A 26,819-nucleotide genomic window follows, 5' to 3' on the forward strand; every position below is an offset into this window, starting at 1 on the left:
ACATTTACATGAACATCTGCACTAAAGTTTTGCCGGTATGTTTAGTTTCCTGCTATCTCCCGATTCGCTTTCCAATACATTACGCAAGGCTGTAACGCTGAGTATTGATAACATCGCTGCCGTCTAAGTTGAGGGGGTACAATGCACTTCCGATTTCTCATTTGTTTTAATTTTTCCACTATATTTTCGAGACAAATGTAGTTATTTATTTTTCATTGAATCAATAGAATGTTGATGTATGAGTGAATATTGCGTTTTCATTGATAAACATTTAATTAAATTGATAAAATTTTGAACACAATCTTAATGATGTTTTTAGTTTATTGGAAAATCAGTAAATATTGTAGAATAAATTAGACATATCGTTTAATAAATATTCAGACACAAGCTTTAATATTACGATGACACAACAATAATACGACACAAAAAGGACAAGGAATAAAATGCCATCACATTTTTTTTAACAGTATAGTGTTAACGCTATTAGGTACAACATGTTTATTTACTCATTCCCTTAATATAGCCGGTTCATATTACTTAGGAAACCCAGCAGACGCCGGACGAGTGTTCTACACTTTGGCTTTTCGTATCCGACATTCGGAATTCAAATAGCTTCATTCTAAATGTCATTTACGCGAGGGTAAAAAAGTTCTCAGCATCTAGAGGTCCGATGATAAAACGGTGAAGGATATAGTTATACATGAGCACGCACTCCGAAATATAATTTGTAACATACCGATAAACTCGCAACTATCTTACAATACTCATTATAAGGATCATAGCTTGGGGTAACGTTATATCGAGGTTGACTCTCCTGGCACGACAATCTACGGAATCCATTGTTTCGAGCTGATATTTTGCAAAGATATTCCGATAAGAGCGGCTCTGAGCTTCGGTATAAAATGAGAGGTTGCTCTGAAGTAAAGTTCATTTTCACTTTATTTTTCATACCATTTATATGTTTTGTGAGAGCAACCTTAACCTGTGATGCGATTGATGCTCCAATCTATCGGTATTATATACAGATTAGTGGAAAGTAGAAGTTACAGTATTTAGATTAATTTTTGCGATAAAAATAATTGCCATTTGATCTCCGAAAAACCTTATTAACCGTTTGATCTTCAATGTCTAATTCATATATGAAACCGTAACTTTTTAAATATAAGGTATAATAAATGGGCCTAATGCAACATTTTATTATATACATTATATAACACTACTAAAATTAAAAGCAATGTCTATATTGGTGCTGATTGTTATATAAACAGTCACTAAATTAATTTAAGATGATTAAACGACTCGTTATCCTTTTAACAATAAGAATGGGATTTATTTATTAAGGTTTTAAAAAGAACATTGGAGCCATTTTTAATATTTAAATATTCATGAATATGTTTAATTTTATGTTTTCTGAATTACTTAGGAAATCTATATTTATTTTTTAATTTAAAGATCCTAAGTAACCAGTTAATATTGTCTACTTACGCTGTCCGTGCACGTATTGTGAAATATTATACTCCTAGTTTTGTTTTTGTATCATAATGTATTGTTTTTAAAGACTTGTAATTAGTTATGTGTGCCAAATAAATGTTTTTAAATCCTGTCAAATTAGTTTGGAGATTGTGTAAATCATGTAATTCACAACTACAAGATCACTTAGAACTTTTTCCTAAAAACACGAACTATACAACATCTTAGGCATTAACTTACGTAGTAGTTACATAGTTTTGTAAGTTTGTTCAAAAACAATTATTTTAAGATACGGGATAAAAATTGAATTTCATTTATTTAATAAACATAGTCAACATGGTTCAGTCTTGAATATATTATATTCAGTGTTACGTTAGTGTAACTTCTGTGAAACAGGCGTCACACACACGAACAGGCTTGGTGTTGCCAGCTAAAGCGACTGTTTTTTCACTGCACGCTCCGCAGAATATGTGACCACATCTTCGGCAATGGTGCTGCAAGAGTAAAATAGTTTGTAAAATAAAATATTCTTAATTTTTTTTTACAGAAGTCGGAACATGGTTATTGCGGTAATATTATTGAATTAGAACAGTTGAAAAATGCAAAACTGCTTATAAATTCGCACCACACTTTTGAAAATAAATATTAAATTAATTCGCAAGAGTGTGATGAGAAATACATACGATTTCATAGATAGAAAAATGTAGAGTACACTTGTGTTTGTGCATATTAATATCTCCTGCACAAATAGTCCACAGAATACAGTATTTTGAAATTAGCCGCCATTAAAGAATTCAGTCAATCAATACATAAATAAATACGTATGAGGAAACAAACGCCCAAATGTATTTATCTACCTTTCGTCTCGCGATAGTAAATTCTTTAGCACAAGCAGCACAGGCTACCGCATCTTTATCGCTCGTCCAGTTTGGAGTATCATCTGACGTTCTAGCTTCTTTTTCTAACAACTCAGCGAGCTGCAATTTATTCTCGCTAAGTGTCGCTCCAACTTCTTCTAAGGTTTTTTGAGCTTCATTGTATTGGATTTTGAGTTGGTGTTGTTCTTCTTGTAATGCCATATATTTCTGAAACGTTTAAAACATAAATACTAGAAGTATTTAAAGAGAACACATAAGTTATAATAACAAATATTTGTATTAACAAACTAAATACAAGTTTTATGTTGACATGATAATAATTTACGTTTATCAATATATATATATTTTTTAAAATACCTGTCCGATTGCTTTTAGAGACTCCACTTCTTGAGTCAGAATTGATATTTTGTCTCGATCCCGCTTCATTGATTTCTGTACAAAAATGGTATTGATTAGAGAACAATTTCAAGGTCAAATGTCTACTCTATATGTAGTTCTATATCCTCAAAAAGAAAGTTGTCTAATGTTAAACTTACGATTGATTGATTGATTACGATCAGAGGCAATGTCAGGAGTTTGTATTATGTTATTTATTAATTATAAGATGTAATGGATGTAATGGGCTTCTGCAGGATTTTCTTATGTAACCTTGGTGAGCACTATGAACGGCTTCAAAATTCATCTCCAAAGAAGGTTAAACAGGAGATGAATCTTTGAATAGAAAAATCGTCATTTCTGATGTTAAGAATATGGAAAACAGTATTTAGGCTTACGCTAATGAGAGGAAGACAGGAGAAGATATATAACGTTTTTAATATTTACTACCCAAGAGGGTGAAAATGGGGATGAAAATTTGTTTAGATGTTCGCCTTTTTTTCAATGTTTGAAACATGAAAATCGGTGTTTACGCACCTCTTTTTAAATTAATGATAGTATAGTGTTTTTGAAAATTCGGGCTTTAAGATGCTTCAATAAGTGATGAGCAAATTATGTTTATTTATATTAAATACATTTACTGTTATTCCAAAATTGTATGATATTTTTTGTTTAAGGCCGTGTTGCTTAATCACATAGGCAACACCTGGGTACTTGGTGTATACCCATGTTTTGAACTATGCATATAGTTAGCGATCATTTGTAAACTATTAAACTTTTTGTACTATTTCTAAATATATAAATTAGTATTAAAGTAAACTTTTATGGAATAGTGTTTCTTTTATTATTTGATTAACAAATTTTCCCGTAAATGTGAATAGTCATTCGCGAACTTTGGTATGGCATTTTTTAGTTTCCGTTATTCAATAACGGACTGACTTCCAAATCTGAACTCAAAATAAGTATTTAAGGAAAAAAAAAATTGTTTTCAAAACAGATACAATGCTAAAACTAAAGTAATCTTAGTTATCAAAACCTCTTTACGTTTTTTAATTTAATTTTAATGTAACTTAATAATAATCTTTATTTAGACCACATATGTTATGCCTTCTGATGCTAGAGTAGGTAACAGGACTAAACGGTGTACAAAAATAGTTATATCTTATGTAGGCTATATATAAAATGGCCTTTTACAATACCATTGTAGTAAATTGATCAAGATGACCAGATTAATAATTTGTTTTTCAGATCCTATTGTTTGTTGTAGGAGTTTTTTTATTTAGAAATACCTACTGACCTAAATGTTATTTTCTATAAATTTTTTCATTAATGTTTAACAATGCTAAAGACTTTAAATGCTAAATATTATAACAAAAACTGACTTATTGTTAATTTACATACATACTTTGATATAAATAATAGCAGACTACCTACCACAGACGGAGACGATGCTACAATATACTAACTTTATTTCACTGGCGGTCGACCTAGAGTTAGCACGTATCTTGTAATAAAATTGTTTTGATTTCAAAATACAGTTATTATTTTTTCAACAAGTCTAGTTATAACGTAATATATACTAAAATACAATATAAATTATGGTATAGGTTGGTGATGGCACTGATTTATTATATGTATATCATAGCTGCGAGTTTGTTCGCTCGAAAATTGTGTAACGGGCTTTAAAACCATATTATAATTTCCAACTACTCACTACCGAAGCAGCATAAAGTTCTTGTAAGACGTAACTAATTCTATGTAAGTACATTTTTTTCTCAATATATAATGTTTCAAGTATTTACCAGTAAAGATACCCTCCATTCCCGTTCTATCCCAAGATCGCTCTCCGCAACTACGGCCCGAGTTTCTGCGGCAGCTGTTTTCTGCCCCAGACATCTTGAACTTTCTTCTAAATTCTTTCGAGCTGACTTATCTTCCTGTAATCTATTATCCTATTATAGCCTAAAAACCTTATGTTGTATTTCATCGTTTATTTTCATTTTGATTATTATATTGTTTAATATTTTTTTTAAATAAAATAAATAAATAAAAATATAAATTTTTTCAAAGCAAATTTTTTTTTCGTTGTGTATTTTTTGTCTCTAGTATCATTATCTATATAAAAAAAAATATTATGAAAAAAGTGGTCTATAATATTATTATGAGAAGCATCGTTGCTGTTTGTTAGTAAAAAGTATATTAGTACAAAAACATGCAAACATAATTTAAATTGATAATGGCAAACCTGCACAATAAACATAAAATTAAATAAAACAAATAAAACTGTGGTTTTATAAATAAAATACGGTATGCGACTGAATATCATTTATTACAAAGAAGGCTTTACAACTAGAGCTTTAAAATTACAAAACTATAAAAAAAAAACGACAAATATTTACGTTTAATACATTTGGTTTTAAATGCTATTACAGATAAAACTTTATTGCGCATTATAATCAATAAGATATAATTTATTTTTATAATTTTAAATATAGAATACATCAATTGAGATCAATAAATAATATTATTTTCAAATAATACAAGTCTATGGATTTTATCACATGCATTGCTAAAATATTTTAATATCATTGAAAAATATAAAACATCTAAGAATCTTTGTAGTATCATCTAAAAATTTCCAGAATACATTGTGTTTTAATTGCTAAAGATCTTAAGAAATAATCTTTCTATCGATATAAGAATATGATTCGAATGTACTATTCGTTAAAGCTATGACAAAAAATATAACATGTCCATTTTTCCATACCGATTATATTTGGAAAAAAATATTTCTATAAATGACAATATTTGATTTCAGTAAAAGCTAAATAAACCTGACGTAAACTTAACATAATCCAATAAATATTATAACTAGTATTTTAATAATTAAAACCACAGCAAAGTCAAGCTAAAGCAGCAGTAGCGCCTTGCCTTGTTCGTTTTGTGGTCTATTATATGTCGAAAAATATATTTTATCAAAATATCGCTGTTTCATTGTGAGGGTTTGCCAATATCTAATAAATATCAAGATGGTTTCGTTACAAATCCCAGCAAGCGGTGCATCGCTCACACCTAAGTGCGTTTCCGATAAATTGATATGTCAAGCAATACACTTTATTTTGAACGGGGCAATTGACTATTTTTGTCTTCGCATAAAAAAATGTGAATTCTTAGAAAAGTCGAATGTGAATTTTTTCGTGAAATTCATTTGAAGTATTAAAAATCGTCGAAAAATTTGTTGATTTATAATAATTGAACTCTGACTTCTAAGCCTTGCATTAGAAATGGTAAAACAACGAGGTCAATTACTTTTATATTTCAGCCGATACTGTATCAACGGGATAACTTTTCATGTAAATTAACAAAAGTCAATTACCCCATTAAACATATAATTAAAGTAGGCACTGTTCGTCGAGCGATTTGAGGCTTAAGAAAACATATAAAACCTACTTCTCATCGAGTTGATGTATCGTGCTGCCCATTGACTCAGTCTTTGCTTCCAATTTGGCAATTAGCTCTGTTTTATGTTTCAAGGAACTTTCACATTCCTAAAACAAAGCCGGAATTTACAATTCGGGTCTTGAAAAAGTTACAATAACGTTAGTAAGCATAAATGCGCATTTCACTAAGCGTAATTATGTTGTACTAAATGTCACCTGAGAATTAGATGGGTGCTGGTAAAGAAGGCTATTTATGATATTAATTTAATGATATTATTTTTTTCTTATTTATATGTAGAATTTATGGAAACATTAGAGGAATAAGTGTTAGTTATTATCATGAGAATCTATTCGCTAAGAGGAAACACCACCTCGTGGACTTTGTTAGAACGTTATTTACAATCGTCTAAAAGGAATAGCATCAATTTCCCGAGTGCGCTACGGTTTTGTCAGTGCTGTTAGTTTTACGGAACGGTGGTATTTCCTGCAAGTTCAACTTTTTATTCGGTGGACCTTCGTCTTTCGACTTTGTACCCTTTTGGTGGCTACTATGTGCTTTAAGCATTTCTAATTTCTCTCCTAAATTATCATTAGAGGGTGACTTTAAAGCTTTGACTAAGTCATGGTCCGGTCCTAGGAAGTGGTTATATTTTTCGAGGTTGTGAAGAATTTTGCCAATTTGCTCAGCTTTCCCTTGGAGCCTGGAGACCATTTCGCCTTTCTGCGTCAGTTCCATCTCGCATTCCTTCCGTACGATAAATGCGGCATTGACGAATACAGCATTAAGTTAGTAATAGATATATTATGACTAGCTAAATGATCAAGCGTAACTCACTGACGACATTTACTACTACACTACGGATGTGCCGAGACAGAATGCGCTGGGTCAAAAAGCCACAAAGGCACAGAACATCGTATTAGAGCAAATAAAACAATGCAAAAAGGTCAAACGAAATGATATAAGGCGAAGAGGTAACGAAAATGCATGGGCGGGTAATAATAATTTGGCACCCACGCCGTATAGCAGACCTTCATGGGCCAATGACTTTTAATACAAAGATCATTTTCAATAAAATAAACGACGTGCATATTAAATGACCTGCGGAATGAAACTCAATAAAAACTGAAGACGATTCGATCGATTGGATACTTGGATCCAAAATTAAAGATTATAAATATGGCCAATGGATCACGAAATCGTATTAACAAACGAATTTATTATAATTATTCATGTAGAAAGTGTAGTTGAACGATATTTTCAATTTCGAAATAGACGAGAAGGCAGATATTTTAAAGTAATAATGAACGGGTGACAGCTAATTATTTTATATTAAGTTCTAGGTCAGTCTTATTGTGACCTTTTCAAGTAGTCAAGTCACAGGTCAACTATTAACTGGCATGACTAGTATTTTGGTCGCCAACGTTACCAGAGATGTACAGTGAACCATGAAAAGAGGCTCAATGAAAAATTACAACCGGTTCAAGGTCATCGAAGTTTCACGGTGTGACATAACGTGTTTCGACTGTAAAGGGCACAAATCACACACAAGCATGCCACATGTAGGCCTTACCTGCAACTTTTTGTACATTTCCAGGTTGATCAGTTTAATATCGTCCAACTGACGCCTCAATGATATAATAGTGTCTTGCTTGTCGTGGATATCTTTTTCGAGCAGCTTCATAGCAACTTCCATTTCCGCTTTCAACGATATCTGTTAATATATTTTAAAAACAAGTAAAGTAACTTGTAATTTTCATACAAAACGTATTTCTGTATTGTGCAATTGATCGTAAACACAAATCATCAATAGTATGAGACTTCGATGGTGGTGGCCAGGATTTGAACCTTGTAAAATCTGTTGAGACGTGCTTGTTTTATCTACTAAGCTATCTCGGCTCTTTAAATATATGTTGATGTTTTTATTATGGCATTTCTGACAACAACATAGACGTTTACTTGTATAAGAGAAAAGGCTTCTATTTAAGTTGTACATGTATCGTTTACATTCCACTCAATATTGTGTATCATTTTAATTTTACATCATATTAGTTAATTATGGAATATAATTTTATAAAACTCTAAATAAATATCTTACTAAGCAATTTAAATATAAATTGTAATATGAAATTTTAAATATTTTTTATCATTAAAATTGTAATAGAGTAGTTATTAATCAAAGATAGACTATTGAAGGTTTAACTGTTTAGAAAGTTGAGGTATTACAGAAGGCCAACCAAATTTGTTTCGCCATTTCATTAATCTTTTTATCTATTTTGTGACAAACAATATCAGACAATAAAAACACAATTTAAATACCTGCAAATCAAGTTCTTTTTGTAGCTCAGCATTCTTCTTCCTTTCCTCCTCCAATACCTTACCAATTTCCGAATCCTTCTCATTCTTAAATTTATCGGAAGTGTTACTCTTGACACTTCTCTTCTCCTAGAAGTCAATGATCTATGTAAATATTTTTTTCTATGTATATGACGCGTATTCATGTTTATAAGTCTTATTATCTTTTTCTGTGTTATTAATGAACTGAACTTTTATATTTACAACATAAAACCTTTTTTTGGGAAATTTTCTTTTTCGTACGTTAATTATCAAGGAAACATTTAATATATTAATGTATAATTAACAAATAATAAAATACCCAATTCATATGAAAAATGCTAAAGTCAGTTTGTTTATTTGTTTATTACGCTTTCATGTAACTACTCAACCAATCATCATTAAATTTTGCACACACACAAAAACTAAAGTAAATTAATAAATTTCTTAAACACAAATTAAGGTTAATTAAAAATAAATTTTGATTGCGACGTATTTTTCAACAGAAATAATCTAAGATAGTATACAATATTTTCGATGATGTCATAACGAAATAATGACACTATAATGTTTTAACATTAACGCGATAGCACAAATGTATTAGAGGAAACCTATACTAACTGTGCGATTGTCATTAAACTGTTGTAAAACCGGTTACGAATCAATAAAATTAATATATTTACATATTACGTACAACACATTGAAACTATAGTGTATATAAAAACACTGAAACTAGCAACCAATTAGAAAATCGAAAAAAATAAATAAAATAAAGGAATCAATTTTTCGGAACAAAAATATAATTAACATTTACGCAACATCCTATATAAGAAGAATAAACTCACCTCCTCCTCAGCTTGCATCTCCATCACTTTCATCCTGCTATCTTTGGTAATGTCCTGACCTGAACATAATAAAAACAGACGTCTACATTTCGTTATAAATAAACATGCACACAAATAGACAGATCTCGGAATAGCTCACAGTTTTTCATCCAATACGTTTTCCTTTGACTCTTTGCTGTAGAATTACCCATCGTTCGATAGCGCATAACGGTTTTTGTTAATATATATTATTTGGACAATATACCGACGTGCGACGTTACCGGCATACTAATGCCTACTAAGCGATACAAAAGACAGTGACTCATTGCAAGGTGTCTTATCTAATGCAGTCTCTAGTATTGCGAAGAATTTTCACACGAGTGTTTTAAGCTTATCGCTACTATCGTATAAATCTTTTATCCTCAAGTTTTATATAAACAAAACAATATGAAATCAATTTAATTGTATTTCGATTATTTCATATTGAAGATGACTGTTAATCATTTTAACGACTATTCATAACAATATTAAAAAATATATGTAGGTCATTAGAATATTAACGGGGGAATTACCTAGAGCATGTTTAAGTTGATTGTTTTCTTCGACCAGTTGAATCATTGTGTTCTTGGCGATCGCCAAGTCTTCCTTCATTAGGGCGTTGGTTGTGGTCAAACTTTCCACTTTCGATTGGAGGTTCGCGACCGTGGCACTAACAAAATGTTAAAGCCAAGTTAAAATTAGCTTAATTAAAAAAATATATATGCCTAAGCAACTTTATTAACAACAAAACATGCATTAAAACAAATAAAATTGTATTGTCGATGGCACTCGTTAATTTTGTGAAAAATCTCAGCTCAATATTTCAAATCAACCCTGGTTGGGTAGAATAGTTTTATCCTTTATACCAAATTTTATGTCATATATTTTATTTTAATACATGGTATTAATACAAAAGGAGTTGCTCAATTTGACGCACACAAGCACAGATGAAGTTAAAATAAACTTTAATATCAACAGCAATCGAGGTTAATAAGAAAAATATGCTAAGAAGGCAATTACAAGAAATTGTTTAAAATATATTATAAGAGCAAACAGAAATGATTTCATCAGTAGTTCGGTGACTTATATTTTTTGATTATGTATCTTGTATTATCTGTTTAAATGAATTATAAAATGTGAAAATAAAACAAAGTTGCTATTGTTGAACTCGTGTGAATCTTGTTAACAAAAGCACTCACTTGAGGTGTCTATTCAACTCTTCGATGTAGTTCTTCTGGTCCAACATTGTGTTGATGTGACGTTGTTTCGGTTCATTATTACCATTACCGTTGCCGGACAGATCGTTTGAGGAATTACTGCCACGGAGATATAACGAGAAATCGATCACGCCTTGTTGGCTATCCAAGTCTTCTTCCTAAAAATATTCAACTTGAGTATATAAGGAAAATGGACGTCGTTAGATCTTGACAAAACCTCTAACTCTTTTTTCAATAAAAATATAATAATAGAAATCGGTTGAGGTGGTAAATAATTTGCCCATATGTTACGCAGATGCCTTTGTTAAGTTTGATTTTCTTAAGAGTCCTATTATCAAATCTTGACCAAATTTATATGGGACCACCCGGAAGTTGTTGTATGTTATCTTTGTCTTTCAATTTAAAAAATACTTTTCCTTTTTAAAATCGGTTAAAAATATCATAACAACGATTCAAAATGACTAATAACTGGAGAAAAATACGATGTTGTAGTTGGAACGCATATTCTATATTTTCCTTATCTAAATCTTTATAAGATATAGATTTTGAAGATTCTGTGAATCACCTTCGCACTTTTGACGTGGATTCAATGTATGTTCGATTAATGAAAATAGTAACGGGTTATCCTAATGTAATGATTTGTTGAGTTAAAATTGTACATTGATATTTTTTTGAACAATTGATAAAGATCTTCGAAGATCCATTTATTTATTTATTTATTTGGCTATTATTATAATCTTGGATTTCTTTATTTTAGATTACTACAATTTTCTAATGCACCAGTCAACGTAACGTTTGTTCTGGGTTTGATGGTTCTGTTATATTAAGTGTTTTCGGACGCGCAACAAAGCCGTTAAGTAAAAGTCGTTTTAAAACTGCCGTAAATTACCTTCACACACAAATTGCAGTCAACAACATTGAGGCCCACTAACAATCCAGTAATAATAACAGCTTCCTCGTTTAACATTAATGCATGCGGTTCAAAATATTCTTCAAGTGTTTCTTCACGATGCTCTAATAAAATTCTGAGGTAGTCTGCAAGTCTCTTTTGCATTAGTGCCAATCGAAGCCAAGCCCGTGCGCGTCCCATGGCAGTCCTTATTGTAAACAAATTCAAAATATTAAATATAGTAACTGTGGTAATATTTTGATAGTACTTAATTTTACTATTAGCCGGTGAAATTTACTGACTTATGTTTTGAATGAAATGAAATGAAAATTCTAAATAAAACATTCCACATTTAAAAAAAAATACTGGTAAAACCACAGATTAATAATTTAATATAAACGTTATCTGAATTGTATTTTCTATTTTTATAAAGATTAATTCGAAACTGTAAAAAGTATGTGGGTGTGAGCTGCGAATGTCGGTCATTACAAAATAATGGGAGTTAGTATTAATAAACTAACAACAATAACTAACACAACACAACAAAGATGGACGTTCATAGTATATTTACAATGAAAATTGTCAATGGTAACAGTTTCCGGTTAATTATGTAATACAATCTCGCGAGTAGTAATTCTGCGCGTATGAACTCTATCGGCCTTGACCTTCACTTAATAAACTTACTTGACAGTCGGCAAATCCCTGATACTGGCTGTTATGTCAGCAGCCTCTGGTGAATACTTCTCAACCATCTGAAGTATATCCCATAATTCCTTTTTCGGACCAAGAAGACCCTGATCAAAATGTTAAGTTATGTAATATTTTTTTTTAAATGTAGGACAATCTTCATATGATGTAGGCACTATACTTACCTTCTTGGGTTTAAGCCCATGACGCATGACATGTTCGAGAACAATGAAGAAATGATGTAACGGCAAGTGGTCACTGTCTAGCATCCGGCCAAAACGAAGAGATTGCTCAATCAACTCCTTAACGATTAGTTTCGAGATGTTCACGAGATTACTGCGTTCTATCACTACGGGGTCTCGAGCTACAAGAAAAATCGTAACTAATCATAATAATTGAAATTACAATAAGAAAACATTTAACGTTAAATTATGATTACTTGTGTAGGTGATGAATTCGCAATCTACATTTTGTATACCAATTGCATTGATCGTTGTAGCTTACACATATGTACGATACGTTATAAAAACTCGAAACTCAAATATCTTTATAAGAAACGCAATTATTACCCATTAAAGAATGCATCGGATCGTCCGGCGATGTTATGGCACCGTTATCAGATTGTCGAGTAAAGGAATCTTGCATTTCCATGTCGTGCAATTCTTTTAAACAAAGCCACTCTCCATCGACAGAAACGCGAAAATTGCAAAGGTAAATTGTGTCCTGCGCTCCGGCCATGTCGGCATCGGGATTATCGTCACCTTGTATTCGAGATGTTATGCCTAAATCAGGCAAGGGATCCACCCCATGGACCGCAGTTAAAGAACGCATAATAATGCAGCAAAAAAACTATGAAGCAAAACAATTAACACAGACGCGAGAATCTTGATCACTCTTTTATGTACATTTTAACCAGTTTTTAATAGAAATATTGATGAATATACTACTGTTGTATCTAAGAACTGATTAGAGATCAGAAGATTATTTATTTTGATCACAAGAAAGCACCTCGAAGGATAATGTCACTCGAATGGTTTTTCCAGTGAGCTCAGAAAGTATATTGATTTCGCACGAAGCATGTGTTGCGGAGAAAATCAATACTTCGTAACAGTGCTGCCATCTGTTTCGAAACGTAGACAACGTTTTATAAGAGAATTTTCGGTTTCAGACTCAAATACAAATGCTGATTAATTTCAGTTTCATACACTGAACATTTCAGAGATGGAGTTTTTTTATTATATATGCAATTAACATGTAATGTTGTTTATTTATACGAATAATATTTTATTTGCATAATACGAAATGTATTTTTTCTCACAGTAAATTAAATTTATTTTTGTATGATAATAAAAGATAATTGTGACCCTAAATTTGACAAATTATTATTTTCCAGTGTTGTTTGAATTATTTCGAAGTTTATAAAAGTTAAATAAGAGTGATAATTCTAAAAACATTAGATTACATTGTCTATTTACTTTATGCAGAAATTCCTTTCATGTCTGAAGTAAATTCACACTAATTAAGATACACCTAATGCAAAAATACTGTTCCAGTTAATCCTAGGTTAACCTTAAAATAGGTGGAAAGAATGAAACAAAGAAAGTGCCACAATATTTTAAACTGGAATTTAGCTGTATTATAAAATTATTATGCCTATTTGATGTAAGTTAAATAAAATAAAAAAGAACCATGACTTTCAGTTTCAATTGTGGTTGGAACTTTGCTCTCTAAAACATGTTTATATAGTGTTAAGATTTTTCGGAAGTTGACATCAATCAAGTTGTATTGGAATTCAATCCAAGAATTGAATTTAAGAATTGAATTGAAAAAAACAAAAACTTTAGAAATATGCATATGGTATATTAGCTGTCTGTCCCATCTTGGTATGAGTAAAATCCATATAGTTCCATTCCCTCCATGTCTTCCCTAAAAATGTTAGTGAGCATCTATGTCGCAAAAGGAGAATCTATCTATCAGTCAGTGGTATTTCATATATATTTAGAGTTTTTTTTCTTTCACTTTGAATTGGGTCCCCTGATGGTAAGTGGTAGCCACTGCATAGACAATGGTGCTGTAAGAAATATTAACCCTTCCTTATATTGCCAATGTGCCACCAACCTAGGGAACTAAGATGTTATGTCCCTTGTGCCTATAATTACATTGGCTCGCTCACCCTTCAGACGGGAACAAACCACTGGGTACTGCTGTTTAGCCATAGAATATCTGATTAGCGGGTGGTACCTACCCAGATGGGCTAGCACAAAGCCCTACCACCAAGTGAATATATTCATCTGTGTTTTCAGCCATATATGATATGAGTATCATTTAAAAGAGTGACAAGAAACAATTTAAAAAAAACTGTTGTCAAAAATAAGGATATGTTTAGAAAACTGTTATCCATTTTTTAATCTAAAAATTACAAACACAGATAATCCAATATGTATTAAAATGTGTATTATTATATATAAGGACTTATTTCTCAAAAATAGAGATACACTTCCAAGGCTAAAATTACTAAAGAAGCACTACAACATTAAGAAATAAGTCTTCCACATACAAATATAGCTGCAGCATAGGTATTCATAAGAAATATTCCTTAACAACAATATCATTCAAATTTGCAGATATATTTTAAGAAAATTTAGTTTTAAAAGAAAAATAAGTTGTGCAATTCACTGTCTTACAATTTAATTAATATATTACATCATAATACTTTTTATGTAAGACAAATTCATTAGTTATTTAAGAATGATAAGTAACCTAATTTAAATATAATGAATAAAATGAGTTTACTATTTTTGAGCACAACAAAGTTTTGTCAGAACACAAAAATATTTTTTAAAAAGGTTTTTTTCAAAAAATATAACATTCTTTGTCATTTAAGGAAGACGCAATCTAAACCTATGTTTATTACATTTTTTAAATTTACTTCAACAATAAATTGTTGGATAAAAATATTGAACACATATAATAATTTTATTAAAGTAGACTTCACATGGTCACTCCACGGTAAATTTAATATCCGAAGAAGGAGATCATTGCAGTTTCCACAAGCATTTCCACAATGCTTAGTTTTGATATGCTTAATTTGTTGTGTATCTTAAGTTCTGAAATTCCTTATGTGATGAAATTGAAATATGAATTTCTATCAATCTGCACTGGACCATTGCTATGGAATTAGCTCTAAACCTTAACATCTTTTAAGGTTTTATACCAACATTGGAAAAGTTACGAGCTGTTAAAATACTTTACTTTGATAAACAAACAACAACACAAAAATAATTATTGATATGAATATGTTTAAAATTATCAAAGATAGTTTTTTTTCCTTCCTCTAATACAATTCTTGATGATACCTTACATATGTTTACAAATTACAAATATATGAATAATTTTACTTACATTTTGTACTGTAAAAATAAGATTTCTCTGGTCTGGATAACAATAGTTCCGGCCATTTGTCCTCTCTATTCGACGAAACCGATGGTGATCGTTCAAGGATCTGAGATCTAACTGATGTTGTTGAAGTGGCTGGGGACACTTCAGGGTGTTTATCTTTTGATGAGGCCATGGCTAATATTATCTATTAATTATTAAACGAAACATTTCTTTTTCCAAACAAATTATTGACAATTGACGTGTCAAAGTGTCGTCCGTTATCAGCAACTGTCACTGTAACGGTGTCATGAAGAATGTCAGTCATTTTGTGCATTTGTAAATATCACTACAAGAATAAGTACAGATATTTATTCAGTTGAGTACTTAAATTATAATATAAAAATCAAATTTCAAATAAATATTTTACAAATCATGACCACGTGAAATCGTGACTGTTAGCTGATTTTTTCTGTTGAATTGCCGAATTCCCATTCTCTGAGTGAAACATGGATCAGCTCTCCTATCCTTAAGCAACGTATAGAATATAATTATTAAGTTTATTGTGATTTGACATGTTTATGAACCTAATAACCTGATATTATAAAACATTTGTTTTATAATTGAATGGTAAAGGTGTTAATCAATAAAACTAATGACTTGACAGATAGCCTATCTTGAGAACGGAACGATTGCATCCAGAATTTAAACAAAATTTGAAGAACTACAAATATCACATAAGTACTAAGTTTTTATTATTTATTATAGTTTTGGTAGCATACGTTTCAAGAATACTAGATCGTCAAATTTATCTTTGTCAGCTTTCGGATATTAAGCTAAGCATAACTAAAAAAAATTAACATATTAATATATTATGTTCTATATCTGGCTCGAAACTATAAATAAAAATTATATGAAAGTTCCATATCAGTCGGATTAGCAAATATTACTATCTGTCTGTTCTGTGTATCTGTTTGTTAGAACGGGACAAAAAGTACAGAATTGATTTTCATAAGGTTTTTACCTACGGATTCATGTTTTGTGTCAATTGCCTTGTCAAATATGACGATGATTTTGAATATGATGAAATAAGGATTCCTGAGAAACCGGGATGGGTAGTACATAGTAATGATATAAGCATTCGATATGGATTCATAAACCAAGTCTAATCTTGCGAATTTTAAAAAGTAGTTCAACTCAGAATCACAAGCGAATCAGATTGTCATATGAATCAAATAAGCGCAACTAGAGCAAGAAATGGGGTATTTATTTAATAGGATTTTATTTTTAACGTTTTACCCATTATTTTCTTGGTTTTTTTTGCTTTTCAAAATCATCAACATCGACATATCATTTTGTTAAAAAGTATCGCTAGCGCTCTTTTGTTAAAATAAAATAAAATGTTGTTAGCAAACTTTCACCGTCTTCTATAGGTACCTACGGGCCCAGCTTGGTGGTCTATCTCTGCTATATGGAGAGGAGGCCCGTACCTACTTTTTGGACTTATAAATAGGTTTGTAATATTTATTTAGGTTTGTCACTATCGCCATTGACACTCTGTTTGGCTCAAAACTGGGCAAAGATCTTTTTTTACAGAGAGGGATTTTATAGCTAACTCCATTACGATGCTTCAATTCGGGTTGAAGTATATACGTAGCTGATTCTCATCAACCACGAGCAGATCCTGACGATGTCTTCCTTCACAGCTGAGCTCAAGATGAATTATAAATTCAAAGCACATACTCGTAAATTCATTTGGGTTGGTCCGGTATTGAACTCAGAATCAGTTAAATTCACGTGTAACTGGGCGATGGTGGTTTTCCATTACTATTATTACTTATAAAAGAATTAATTTAAGTAAGGTAATTAAATAAATATAATTTTACATTAAAAATAATCATAGCTCTGTATGTATGTATTTCTTGACGCTGTCACACATATGTACATACATGGTATTTTTTTGGAAACAAAACGCTTGTTATGCGCACGGATAAACTGCTTTTTGTTTTATAACTAACATAGCTGACAATATGTGGAAGCAAAATTTGCAAATAACGTCTTAAAATTTTAGTATTTCTTATACAACATAAGATAGTTAGGTAAACTTTTGTCAACATCACAAAAGCTTACATCTTTACTATTATTTTTCTTATCAATATCATTACATAATCATCATTATTGTTACGTAGTATAAAACAAAGTCGCTTACCGCTGTCTGTCCCTATGTATGCTTAGATCTTTCAAACTACACAACGGATTTTGATGCGGTTTGCCTGTCTCTCAGGGATTATTTCATTATTAACCTTTTTTTATACTTTACTTTTTACGAGAAATAATAGCTTATTTTCGAAGCGAGATTAAACAATACAGCATTAATAATTATCCAATTAAGTACCTATTTGCGATTCAACGGGGAAACGCTGCTAGCATTCTTGCCACCATTCCACGTTGTAAGATATTCTGTAGTATATTTAGTATCAGCATTGCACTCGTGCGAAGCCGGAGCGGGTCGCTAGTTTTTTTTATAACTGCTTTCAATATATTAAATATGCAAGTAATAAAGAAAACCTCCGGGGTTTTTCTTGAAGTTGTATCATTCAGTAAGAAGATCATTTATTTTTATTTTTAATTAGAACTGCGTTAGTATATACTCCTTTCATGTATGTTCATTTATATGAGTTATCTGCATGAAGTTTCATAATATAAAAAAATAAATACGTATTCCAAGAGGAAGGAATTACATAATAAAATATTCTTAAGATTTTTTATTATAAGGAACAAATAAATTTGTCTAAATGACTTCATCGGAAATCAGTCAGCCGTTCTCAGAACCTTTAAAAGTTTTTGTGGTAAATCCACTTGCACCGGCGTCACAATTATTTATAGTGAAAATGATGTCTGGTGTCGTGTTTGGTGAAAATCAATTGATCGATATGTATCTAATAGTGTATATTAATAATATCAGGGCTGCAGAAGCTTTTATATTGGAGATAGAATCCTGTGCCTTTTCATGCAATAATTCCATCAAAGTGTCCTCAGATATACCGAGGTAATATAAATTACAAGTCCTTTTAATAGTTCTATTCAGTTCAGTTGAAATAGCTATTGCATCATTTTGCTTAGGTACGCAGTATGAAAATTATGATTTCTTGAGAGTATAATTAGTAAAATTTCTGTAACTTGTATAATTAAATCCTTGATTCTTTGGCCTTGTGTAAGTGAATTTACGGATACAGTATTGGTTTTTTTTCTCATAAACAGAAGACTAACCATGTTTATAACTTATAAAATGACGAACTTCCATATAATCTTTGATTTTCAACTTTTCGATATAAATGACTTTTCGATAGCGCTTTAACGACTAACCTTTATTGATAAGCGTGAGCCTAATTAACGATTTCTATATCTACGACTTTCAAAAAATGGCGTATTTCCTTACAAACTTACATCATAAGTTTCACTTCCTTAAGTGAGGTTTTTCAAAAATCTTTTTAGACCCACCGGTTAAGGTGGTGCGTTGTATGCCAGTCACTTATTTTACAATTGTATTAAGTACATTTATGATTGTCGTACTTTACTATTAAAATATTTTAATTGATTTTGTTGCAGAGTAACAGACGGTGATGTTTTTTGTTTCATGACTGATTTTGACAATCCAAACTTAATGTTATTTAATGAAGAAAATATAGAAGACCAATTTAATGCTTTATATTTAATAATAAAATTGGCAAATAGTTTTAGTTGGCCCAGTGAACTAGATGATAAAGAAGGAGAAACAATCAAAAAAAATAATCATGAGAAAAAAAATATTAAACACGCAAAAACAGGAAAACCTCTACCCGCTAAAGAAAGAAAGCCTATATTTTTAACTGATGGTCTTGTGGCTATTGATATTCTTTATTCAATGTCGTCAAATATGCCCTCGGATATATATTTTTGTCCAACTCCCATTACGGCTATTGCAAAGTCTGTATTGGGTGATTACTTAAACGTAATTGTTTTTGATAACATATATATTTCTTTTAACATTGTCTATATGGATGTTAGCGCTTCACGCAGTTATCAATGGATGTATATTTGGTTAACTGATTGACTTTTTGGTTTAGAGGCTAGATATAAGGTCTTATGTAGTTGGCTGGCCTCTCTTGAAATAGGCTTCCGTGGCCGAAATCGGTCAATACGACATCATCATTAGATACTAGTGGATATATTATGACCCATATAATTGTATGGGTATATTAAATCATAATAATATTGTCACCTTGTTTCGAAAGAGCCAATAATCAAAACGAGGGAATCATTTTAATGTAAACAAACTTGACAACAATTAATGTATTGCTTTGATAAAATATTCTTATTGCCATTTCCTTCTCCTTAAATTAATTTTGATTTAATTCGAATTAATTATTTTAAAAGAAGTAATAATATAAAATAAATATCGTATGATTAATTTTACTTTCATTTTGTTTTGTATACCTTATAAATATTCTTAACTTTAATGTAATGCTAATCAATTTAATACTCCAACTAAGTCAAAGGCTCCAAGTTTAATATAAAGTAAATAAAATGTAAATACAAAATAAATTCTTAGGTGCATTGTAACGTCATTAATGACGTGCTTGTTTGGGCTGCGAATGATGATGTGTTTCATATAGAAGTCGAGAGGCCTTTAATTATCCATGATGAGGTTGATGGTGGCTCGCATTGTAATGAGAATAATATAATTGGAAAAGATCTTTTGGAATCATTAAACTTAGATTCGACCCAGTTTAGCGCCTCATGGTTGAAGAAAGAACTCATAGAAAAGGTATATGAATAATTTATTATTTTTAAATAGCATACGTATATTACAGAAACTACCTACCTGATCAGTTGACTGATTTAAAGTTCAGATTTTTTGTACTAAATAATATACAGGAGACAATTATTAACTTTTTAATAATGTAAGACATTAAATTATAAAGCAAGGTTAATATCTCAATAAAGTTATGTAAAAAGGTGGCGTCATCTGCGTCGAAGAATCCGTACGGATGTATTTATAGGGCTGTGGAATTCAGCAAAACTTTGAGAGACATTTGGTTAACGCGTATCCACGACGATGGCAAGAAAGTTTATAACAACATGGGCGTCATTAGTGACGGCTCACTTGGAACTATTAAAGGTAACGCGGAAGAAATTACGTCTATTTGAATAGCGATTTGTCGAAATTCGAGTTTCAGCTGGCTTATTGTTTAGCGTTTTACTGTGCTTCTATTAAGATTATTTATGTGATTGCTATGAAAGTTGGCATATGTGAGTATGTAATCATTCCTGGAGAAGTATTTTAAACTAGGTATACTGTAACTTGCCGCTGCAATACTTCCATTTATATAGTATTTACTTGATCCACTTTTATCTCTGTGCTTAGAACCTTTCGAGATATTATATGCTTTACTTAAGTAGACTCTAATAAAGTACTTTTCAATGGTCATAATTTATTTATATTGATAGTATATTCAATCGTTAGCGCTATCGGTTTGATAACTTTTAAAAGTGCGTTTCCGAGCAACTCTACGTAAGATAATCCACGTTTATCGATTCCATAACTTTATTAAACGTTTTATTCTATGTCAAACTATATAAACTCTTAGATAATTGGGCGCTCTTTGTTTATATTCTCAGTAAATTAACAGTAAAAACATATTATATTTAAGAATAAATATTCATATTATTATTAAGACAACATAACTAATATTCGTATGATAAATGGGAGTATAACTCATCAGAGTCTGATTCTAAAGTATCAGAGTTTATTTCTAATGTATTAGTGCCCTGAAATACGCGCTTTAAATTATTTATTTTTTATTGAGATATTTCTTGATAAGAATACTATGCAACACAACCTGCTAAAGAATAACAAATAATATTATAGTTTTTTTTTTTAAATATTTTTGGGTAATAAATTGAAGATAGAAATAGTTGATTTGAGTTGAGTGGTCATTTAATATTATAATTATTTTTGGCATCTTTTAATAAGTTGATTCGAAAAAAGAATAGTTCAAGCTTATCCATACTAATATTATAAATGCGAAAGTAACTCTGTCTGTCTGTCTCGCTTTCACGCCAAAACTACTGGACCGATTTAAATGAAATTTGGTACATAAATAATCTAGAGCCTGAGAAAGGACATAGGCTACTTTTTATTTGAAAAAAATGCTGTAAAGGGTTGAAAAGGGGGATGAAAGGTTGTAAGCTGTTGAAAGTATTGTCATTTTTAGAACTAGAAGCATAAAACTTATATTTTAGGCTGTACACTTATAAACTAACATATCATGACACCCACTAACGAGCGAATTTTGGAAATTCTACCCTTTCAGGTGTGAAATAGGGGTTGAACGTTTGTATGGAATGCATGAATGAAAATAAACATGAAAATTTATTTTTGGGATACTGATTAAAAAGGAGTAGATACTTATAAAAGTGTTTCTTGATAGTCCGTTTTTTCTGAAGTTAGAAGCATGAAACTTTATTTATGCGCTACTGATTAAAAATGAGTAGATATGTATTTAAGCGTTCCTTGATATTCTACCTCTAAATAAGGGATGAAAGTTTTTATGGAAGTCCGTCATTTTTTAAATTAAAAACATGAAACTTTTTTTTGGGATACTGATTAAAAAAGAGTAGATACGTATTTAAGCGTTTCTGGATATTTTACGCCTAGGGGGAGAAATAGGGGTTGACATTTCGTATACAGGTTAGTCTGAAAGTCCGTCATTTTGAAGGTAGAAGCATGAAGTTTTATTTTTGGGCTACCGATTAAAAATGAGTTGATACGTATTTAAACATTTCTGGATATTTTACGCCCAAGGAGGGAAATTGGATTAACATTCCGTATACAGGTTAGTCTGGATGTCTTATCATTTTTGAAGTTCGAAGCTAGAACTTTTATTTTTGGGATACCGATTAAAAATGATTTGATACGTATTTAAGCGTTTCTGGATATTTTACGCCTAAGGGGAGTAATAAAGTGACATTTCGTATACAGGTTTTCTGGAGGTCCGTCATTTTGAAGTTAGAAGCTCGAAATTTTATTTTTGGGCTACCGATTAAAAATGAGCTTATTCGATTTAAGCGTTTCTGGATGTTTTACCCTAAGGGCTGAAATACACACCAAAATTATATATACAAAGAGGTCTTACATTAACGTAATATTATAAGTTAATTTGTAAATATATTCATATTATACGCAAGCGAAGCCGCGGGTAACAGCTAGTATTTAATAAAGAAATAAAATTAATTTCAGTCAGAATTTTTTTTTACAAGAACCATCTAGTATTGAACGGCAAGATATGTAATCAGAAACGCAACTATCGTTAACCGATAAACAACTTTATTAAACCGATAGCTAATGACAATATAACTGGTAACTTCAGAAAACGGATATAAATGCAAAACTATCGACGGTTTAGAATGTAGTTTCTCTCTAGAAGAATGGAGAAGAGTTATTACAAGGATTAGAAGAACTCATTCACATATTATTATAAATGCATTGATTTATTATTTACAAAACGTTTTTAAAACGAACATTTTTCGAGTCTCTATTACTTACCGGTCAATCTAGACAAACACGTGATCATTGCACAGTAGTTGTTATTAAGCAATAAACACTTTCACATTTATTCTTATTTTATTCAGTATTAACATTATAAATATAAACATTTTACATACATATATGTACAACATGAAAAATAACGAATACTTTTATTATAAAGATACTCGTATTATTTTAACGAACGCCTATTCAGGTTTACTGTAATATGTTATAAAAGCTTTTTTTATTTCCTTTTCTGAAAATAAATTATATCTTACACGAAATCTAGCTGCTTGGCGCGATTTTACCTGCGTGAAACGTTACTGCTCCCCCATGGGCAGTAACGTGATGTTATATAATTTAATATCTCTCTTAGTAAATGGGCATTCTAATTCAAAAATATTGTATCGAATCGGAAAGGCAGTGTTTTGGATTAGCGATTACAAACAAAACAAGCATTTCAGCTAGTAAGTATAGTATATACGTAAAATTATGTAATAATACCCCAATAGCTATCCGGGTGGAAGTGGTTCTTCAGAAAGGGAACCATATTAACATATACAATTTTCATTATTTTTTGAAACTTATTAGGAGCATAAAATAATAATATGACATTCGCACTAGAACTGAGCGTCGAAAAATAAAATAAAGTCTTAAGTAAGTCAGTGAATCAGCACATTGTCCTTTTCAAGCCTTTATTTAACTTCTCCTGTTAGTATGTGTGGGTCAAATTAAATTTCAGTTCTATGCTGATTGAGCTGAAATTATGCACACATTGGTAGAATCGTGTTCTATAAGTACTTAATTTAAAACGTTTTTCTACACGAATATGTTGATAAATATGTACGTATAGCAATAAGAATTTATCATCCTTACAGGATATGCCTATGTTTTGCCAGTGGTATTTAGCAATGGCTCTTGGTCGGTTAATAAGCAATTTGAAAATGATATTCATCTGAAGCAGGAAATAAAAAGAATGAATCAAGAAGTCACAAAACGCCACCAGGAGGTTATTATTATATGATTAATTACTTTAAAAGTCGACTTTATCTCTCAAGATTTCTTAGTCATTAAAGATTTGTCATTTTGTGTTATGTGTGGATATGTTTTTTTAATGTACGTAAGACAGAAACGTTTATAATACATTTTTTTTTTGTATACCTTAAAAATGTATTCTACGTGAATATTCAAAATTGTCGTATATTTTTGATTTGAAGCCGCTATTAGGCGTGCCCATTGGGGTACGATCAACTCTTATACTCTTTTAAGCCCATTTTATTAACGATTATCTATAAATTAATATAATATCCAGCAATCTCAACATTGTTTATAAAAAATCTTGTTACCAATACAACTACTTTTGCAAAACTAGGTAGTTAAAAACTCATTGAAATCATGTCACGCTTAGAACATTGGCAATAATTTTGTCTAGAAGAAGTCGTATACATTACAAAACTTAAATCCTCAGTTTTACTTAGAACTTTATAAGTAAATCAAACGAGCTTATGATTTATTTTATTGATGCAAATGTTATCCCCTGAATTTACTTGAATGAATAATTTTAATGAATTTAATTATTATCTTCGTAATATAAGTATATATACACAAGTATAGATATAATATAAGTTTTTATAATATATATATATATATATGTATATATATACATATTATTCTTATACTTCTTTTTATATTACATAGTAATTATAGAATTAATTAGTTAGGAATTATAGACGCTATGTATAATTCTATATATACTATGAAATAATGATTGTGAGCAAATAGTTCAATATGTATCTACCGAAATTATAATAATTTCTGTTTATTTCACTACATTTTAGATGATATCACACTGTAAAAAAATTCTGCACGAGAACATCATTAATCAATCTCTCAAAGACGAGGATGCCAGCAGCTTTACAAGTAAATATTAATAATACGAAGATTTTCAAAAAACTCTGTTCAGTTGTATTACATAAAATAAAAGCTTTTTAAGATTGAATATTTTCATTAATGTTCAAAAGCACAAAAATACAAAGAAAACTGAAGAATTTCTTAATTTCGAGATTCAGTATTAGGGGCATCAATTCGATTTGCCGCCATTCGATTACCCGAGTCGGGAGTGTTGGCTTGATCCATTGGCCAGACGTCTGGCGTGCTAACGCGGTAAAGGAAAAACAAATAAAAGCGCATTTACCAACCGATTAATATTCGGCGGACCACGGTCTGGGCTCCCTGACCACATCGTTTGTTTAACCTCTTCTGTCAATTTGATTTCCGACCTCAGGGTATGTAATTTCCATTACGAAGGCAAAACGCTTTGTTTGTCGACGTGAGGAGCAATAAAGCTCGTAGAACTGTTATATCAATTAGTTAAGAAACTTCCTGAATTCCCTTTAAGAGAAAATTAGTTCATTGATTTCCCTAGGAAGTTTATAAATTTAAATGTTTTCATTATGATTTTAATGTATGCATTTTAAACTAATCTTTTTAAGCAGCGAGACATTCTATATCATATTTATTGTTCCAAAAAGACTATACATAGCTTCTTCAGATTTTGCGTTTTGTGATTTTAAATATTCATTGATAAGAGAAATCACCCAAACCTTAAATTATGTTTATATTCTGTAATATTCATCACAGGTTCCAAGCACTAGTAAGTTTGTATGTTCACTATTATTAACATAGGAGATAACATGCCTCTACGATAATTTTCCAACTCCGTTCTCAGTTTCAGTATCTAAATAACGCTTCAGGCGAACTCTCATGCGTTTACATGTCTAATTTTCTTGCGATTTTACAATAAACATATGATTTAACTTAAATCAACAAAGATAGTATACTATCTTTAATTGACCAAAAAGTAGTGATTGCTTGTATTAGAACCAATTTAAATAAATATTAAATCTTAATATGTCACCAACGTAATTGTTGCGTTACGGTACATGTGGCAAACGAGCTGGAGGCTCACCTAATGGAAATTAACTTCCACCGCTCATGAACCATCAATTGCAAACAAGAAATAAGAAACGAGAGAAATTATGATGTAAAAAGGGTTTGTTATATAAAAAAAAATTAAATTCGCTAAGATAAATTATCAAGAACTATTTAACAATCTTTTATACTTAAGGCATCTAAAAAGAATAGTAAGAAAACAGCATTAAAGGTGAGTGCCTATATTCTTAGTGTGCGGGGAATTCAAATCAAACTCGTCTCATTAGTCCGTACGGGAAAACTTGGATTAGTTGACCAACTTCTACTAGTGGACCGGTCGGCATTCGCGACGCGCTAACTTTGCTCTACAATTTAATTACTTTATAACATTTGAAAATCTTCAAGAAGTTATGAATCATGAGTGAAGGTACGTAAACTTTTAATAACTTACATATTTATTAGAAAATAGATCTTAAAATTTAGATATGATAGTAGATCAATAACTTGGTTCTTAGTTAAAATAAAGTAGAATATTGAAGGTCTTAAGGTCACATTAACGCAAGCGAGCTCCTGCGATTTTCCAGCCGAGTTGTGTCGCTCTAGAGACATTCGTTATCTGCCCCAGCTTGCTTGGATTTATTGACTTTTTTCCTGCCTTAATTTCCAGAGATTCGGTCGAATGGACGAACGCTACCACCGGAACATTAACGTTGCCCCGGGGAAATATCGTTTGTGTTTCATAGTATTTTAAATTATCACTTACGGTTCCATCTTAGTAATCTGATAGGTCAA

The 26,819-nt window shown here is 30.9% G+C and overlaps 2 protein-coding genes across 4 annotated transcripts; one reads left to right on the forward strand and one right to left on the reverse strand.

Moving 5' to 3' along the window:
- Positions 1–1,767: 1,767 nt before the first annotated feature.
- Positions 1,768–15,823, reverse strand: LOC113393125 (RUN and FYVE domain-containing protein 2). Of its 3 annotated transcripts, none has more exons than XM_026629841.2 (14): positions 15,554–15,823; positions 12,337–12,515; positions 12,149–12,258; positions 11,465–11,672; positions 10,558–10,733; positions 9,892–10,028; positions 9,341–9,399; positions 8,481–8,606; positions 7,735–7,875; positions 6,174–6,271; positions 4,526–4,667; positions 2,706–2,780; positions 2,328–2,555; positions 1,768–1,964 (listed from the first exon to the last, which is right to left on the reverse strand). In XM_026629841.2, the coding sequence occupies exons 1-14, from the start codon at positions 15,720–15,722 to the stop codon at positions 1,839–1,841; spliced, it is 1,974 nt and encodes a 657-aa protein (XP_026485626.1). In that variant the 5' UTR covers positions 15,723–15,823; the 3' UTR covers positions 1,768–1,838. The 3 variants fall into 3 exon arrangements, with proteins under 3 accessions (XP_026485626.1, XP_026485624.1, XP_026485627.1); XM_026629839.2 differs by lacking the exon at positions 15,554–15,823 and adding an exon at positions 12,721–13,211; XM_026629842.2 differs by lacking the exons at positions 1,768–1,964; positions 2,328–2,555; positions 2,706–2,780; positions 4,526–4,667; positions 15,554–15,823 and adding an exon at positions 12,721–13,210 and having other exon boundaries at positions 5,034–6,908.
- A 2,498-nt stretch (positions 15,824–18,321) lies between these two features.
- LOC135193567 (malate dehydrogenase, cytoplasmic-like) lies at positions 18,322–25,027 on the forward strand. Its single transcript, XM_064216559.1, has 6 exons — positions 18,322–18,575; positions 19,136–19,517; positions 20,118–20,333; positions 20,525–20,687; positions 23,975–24,105; positions 24,935–25,027. Exons 1-6 carry the CDS (start codon positions 18,322–18,324, stop codon positions 25,025–25,027), a joined length of 1,239 nt encoding a protein of 412 aa, XP_064072629.1.
- The last annotated feature ends 1,792 nt before the right edge of the window (positions 25,028–26,819 follow it).

The sequence above is a fragment of the Vanessa tameamea genome, chromosome 12, assembly GCF_037043105.1.
Source record: "Vanessa tameamea isolate UH-Manoa-2023 chromosome 12, ilVanTame1 primary haplotype, whole genome shotgun sequence".
Taxonomy (NCBI): Eukaryota; Metazoa; Arthropoda; class Insecta; order Lepidoptera; family Nymphalidae; genus Vanessa; species Vanessa tameamea.

What these genes read in the sequence shown, in the direction of transcription:
- LOC113393125 (XM_026629839.2), bottom strand. Translation starts at nt 12,982, where the DNA reads ATGCGTTCTTTAACTGCGGTCCATGGGGTGGATCCCTTGCCTGATTTA. An exon ending in ACTGCAATTTGTGTGTGAAG is followed by an intron (nt 10,734 to 11,464) that starts GTAATTTACGGC and finishes GAATATTTTTAG; the next exon opens with GAAGAAGACTTGGATAGCCA. An exon ending in AGATGCAAGCTGAGGAGGAG is followed by an intron (nt 8,607 to 9,340) that starts GTGAGTTTATTC and finishes ATTGACTTCTAG; the next exon opens with GAGAAGAGAAGTGTCAAGAG.
- LOC135193567 (XM_064216559.1), top strand. Translation starts at nt 18,322, where the DNA reads ATGACTTCATCGGAAATCAGTCAGCCGTTCTCAGAACCTTTAAAAGTT. An exon ending in TATTGGGTGATTACTTAAAC is followed by an intron (nt 19,518 to 20,117) that starts GTAATTGTTTTT and finishes ATAAATTCTTAG; the next exon opens with GTGCATTGTAACGTCATTAA. An exon ending in CTCACTTGGAACTATTAAAG is followed by an intron (nt 20,688 to 23,974) that starts GTAACGCGGAAG and finishes TCATCCTTACAG; the next exon opens with GATATGCCTATGTTTTGCCA.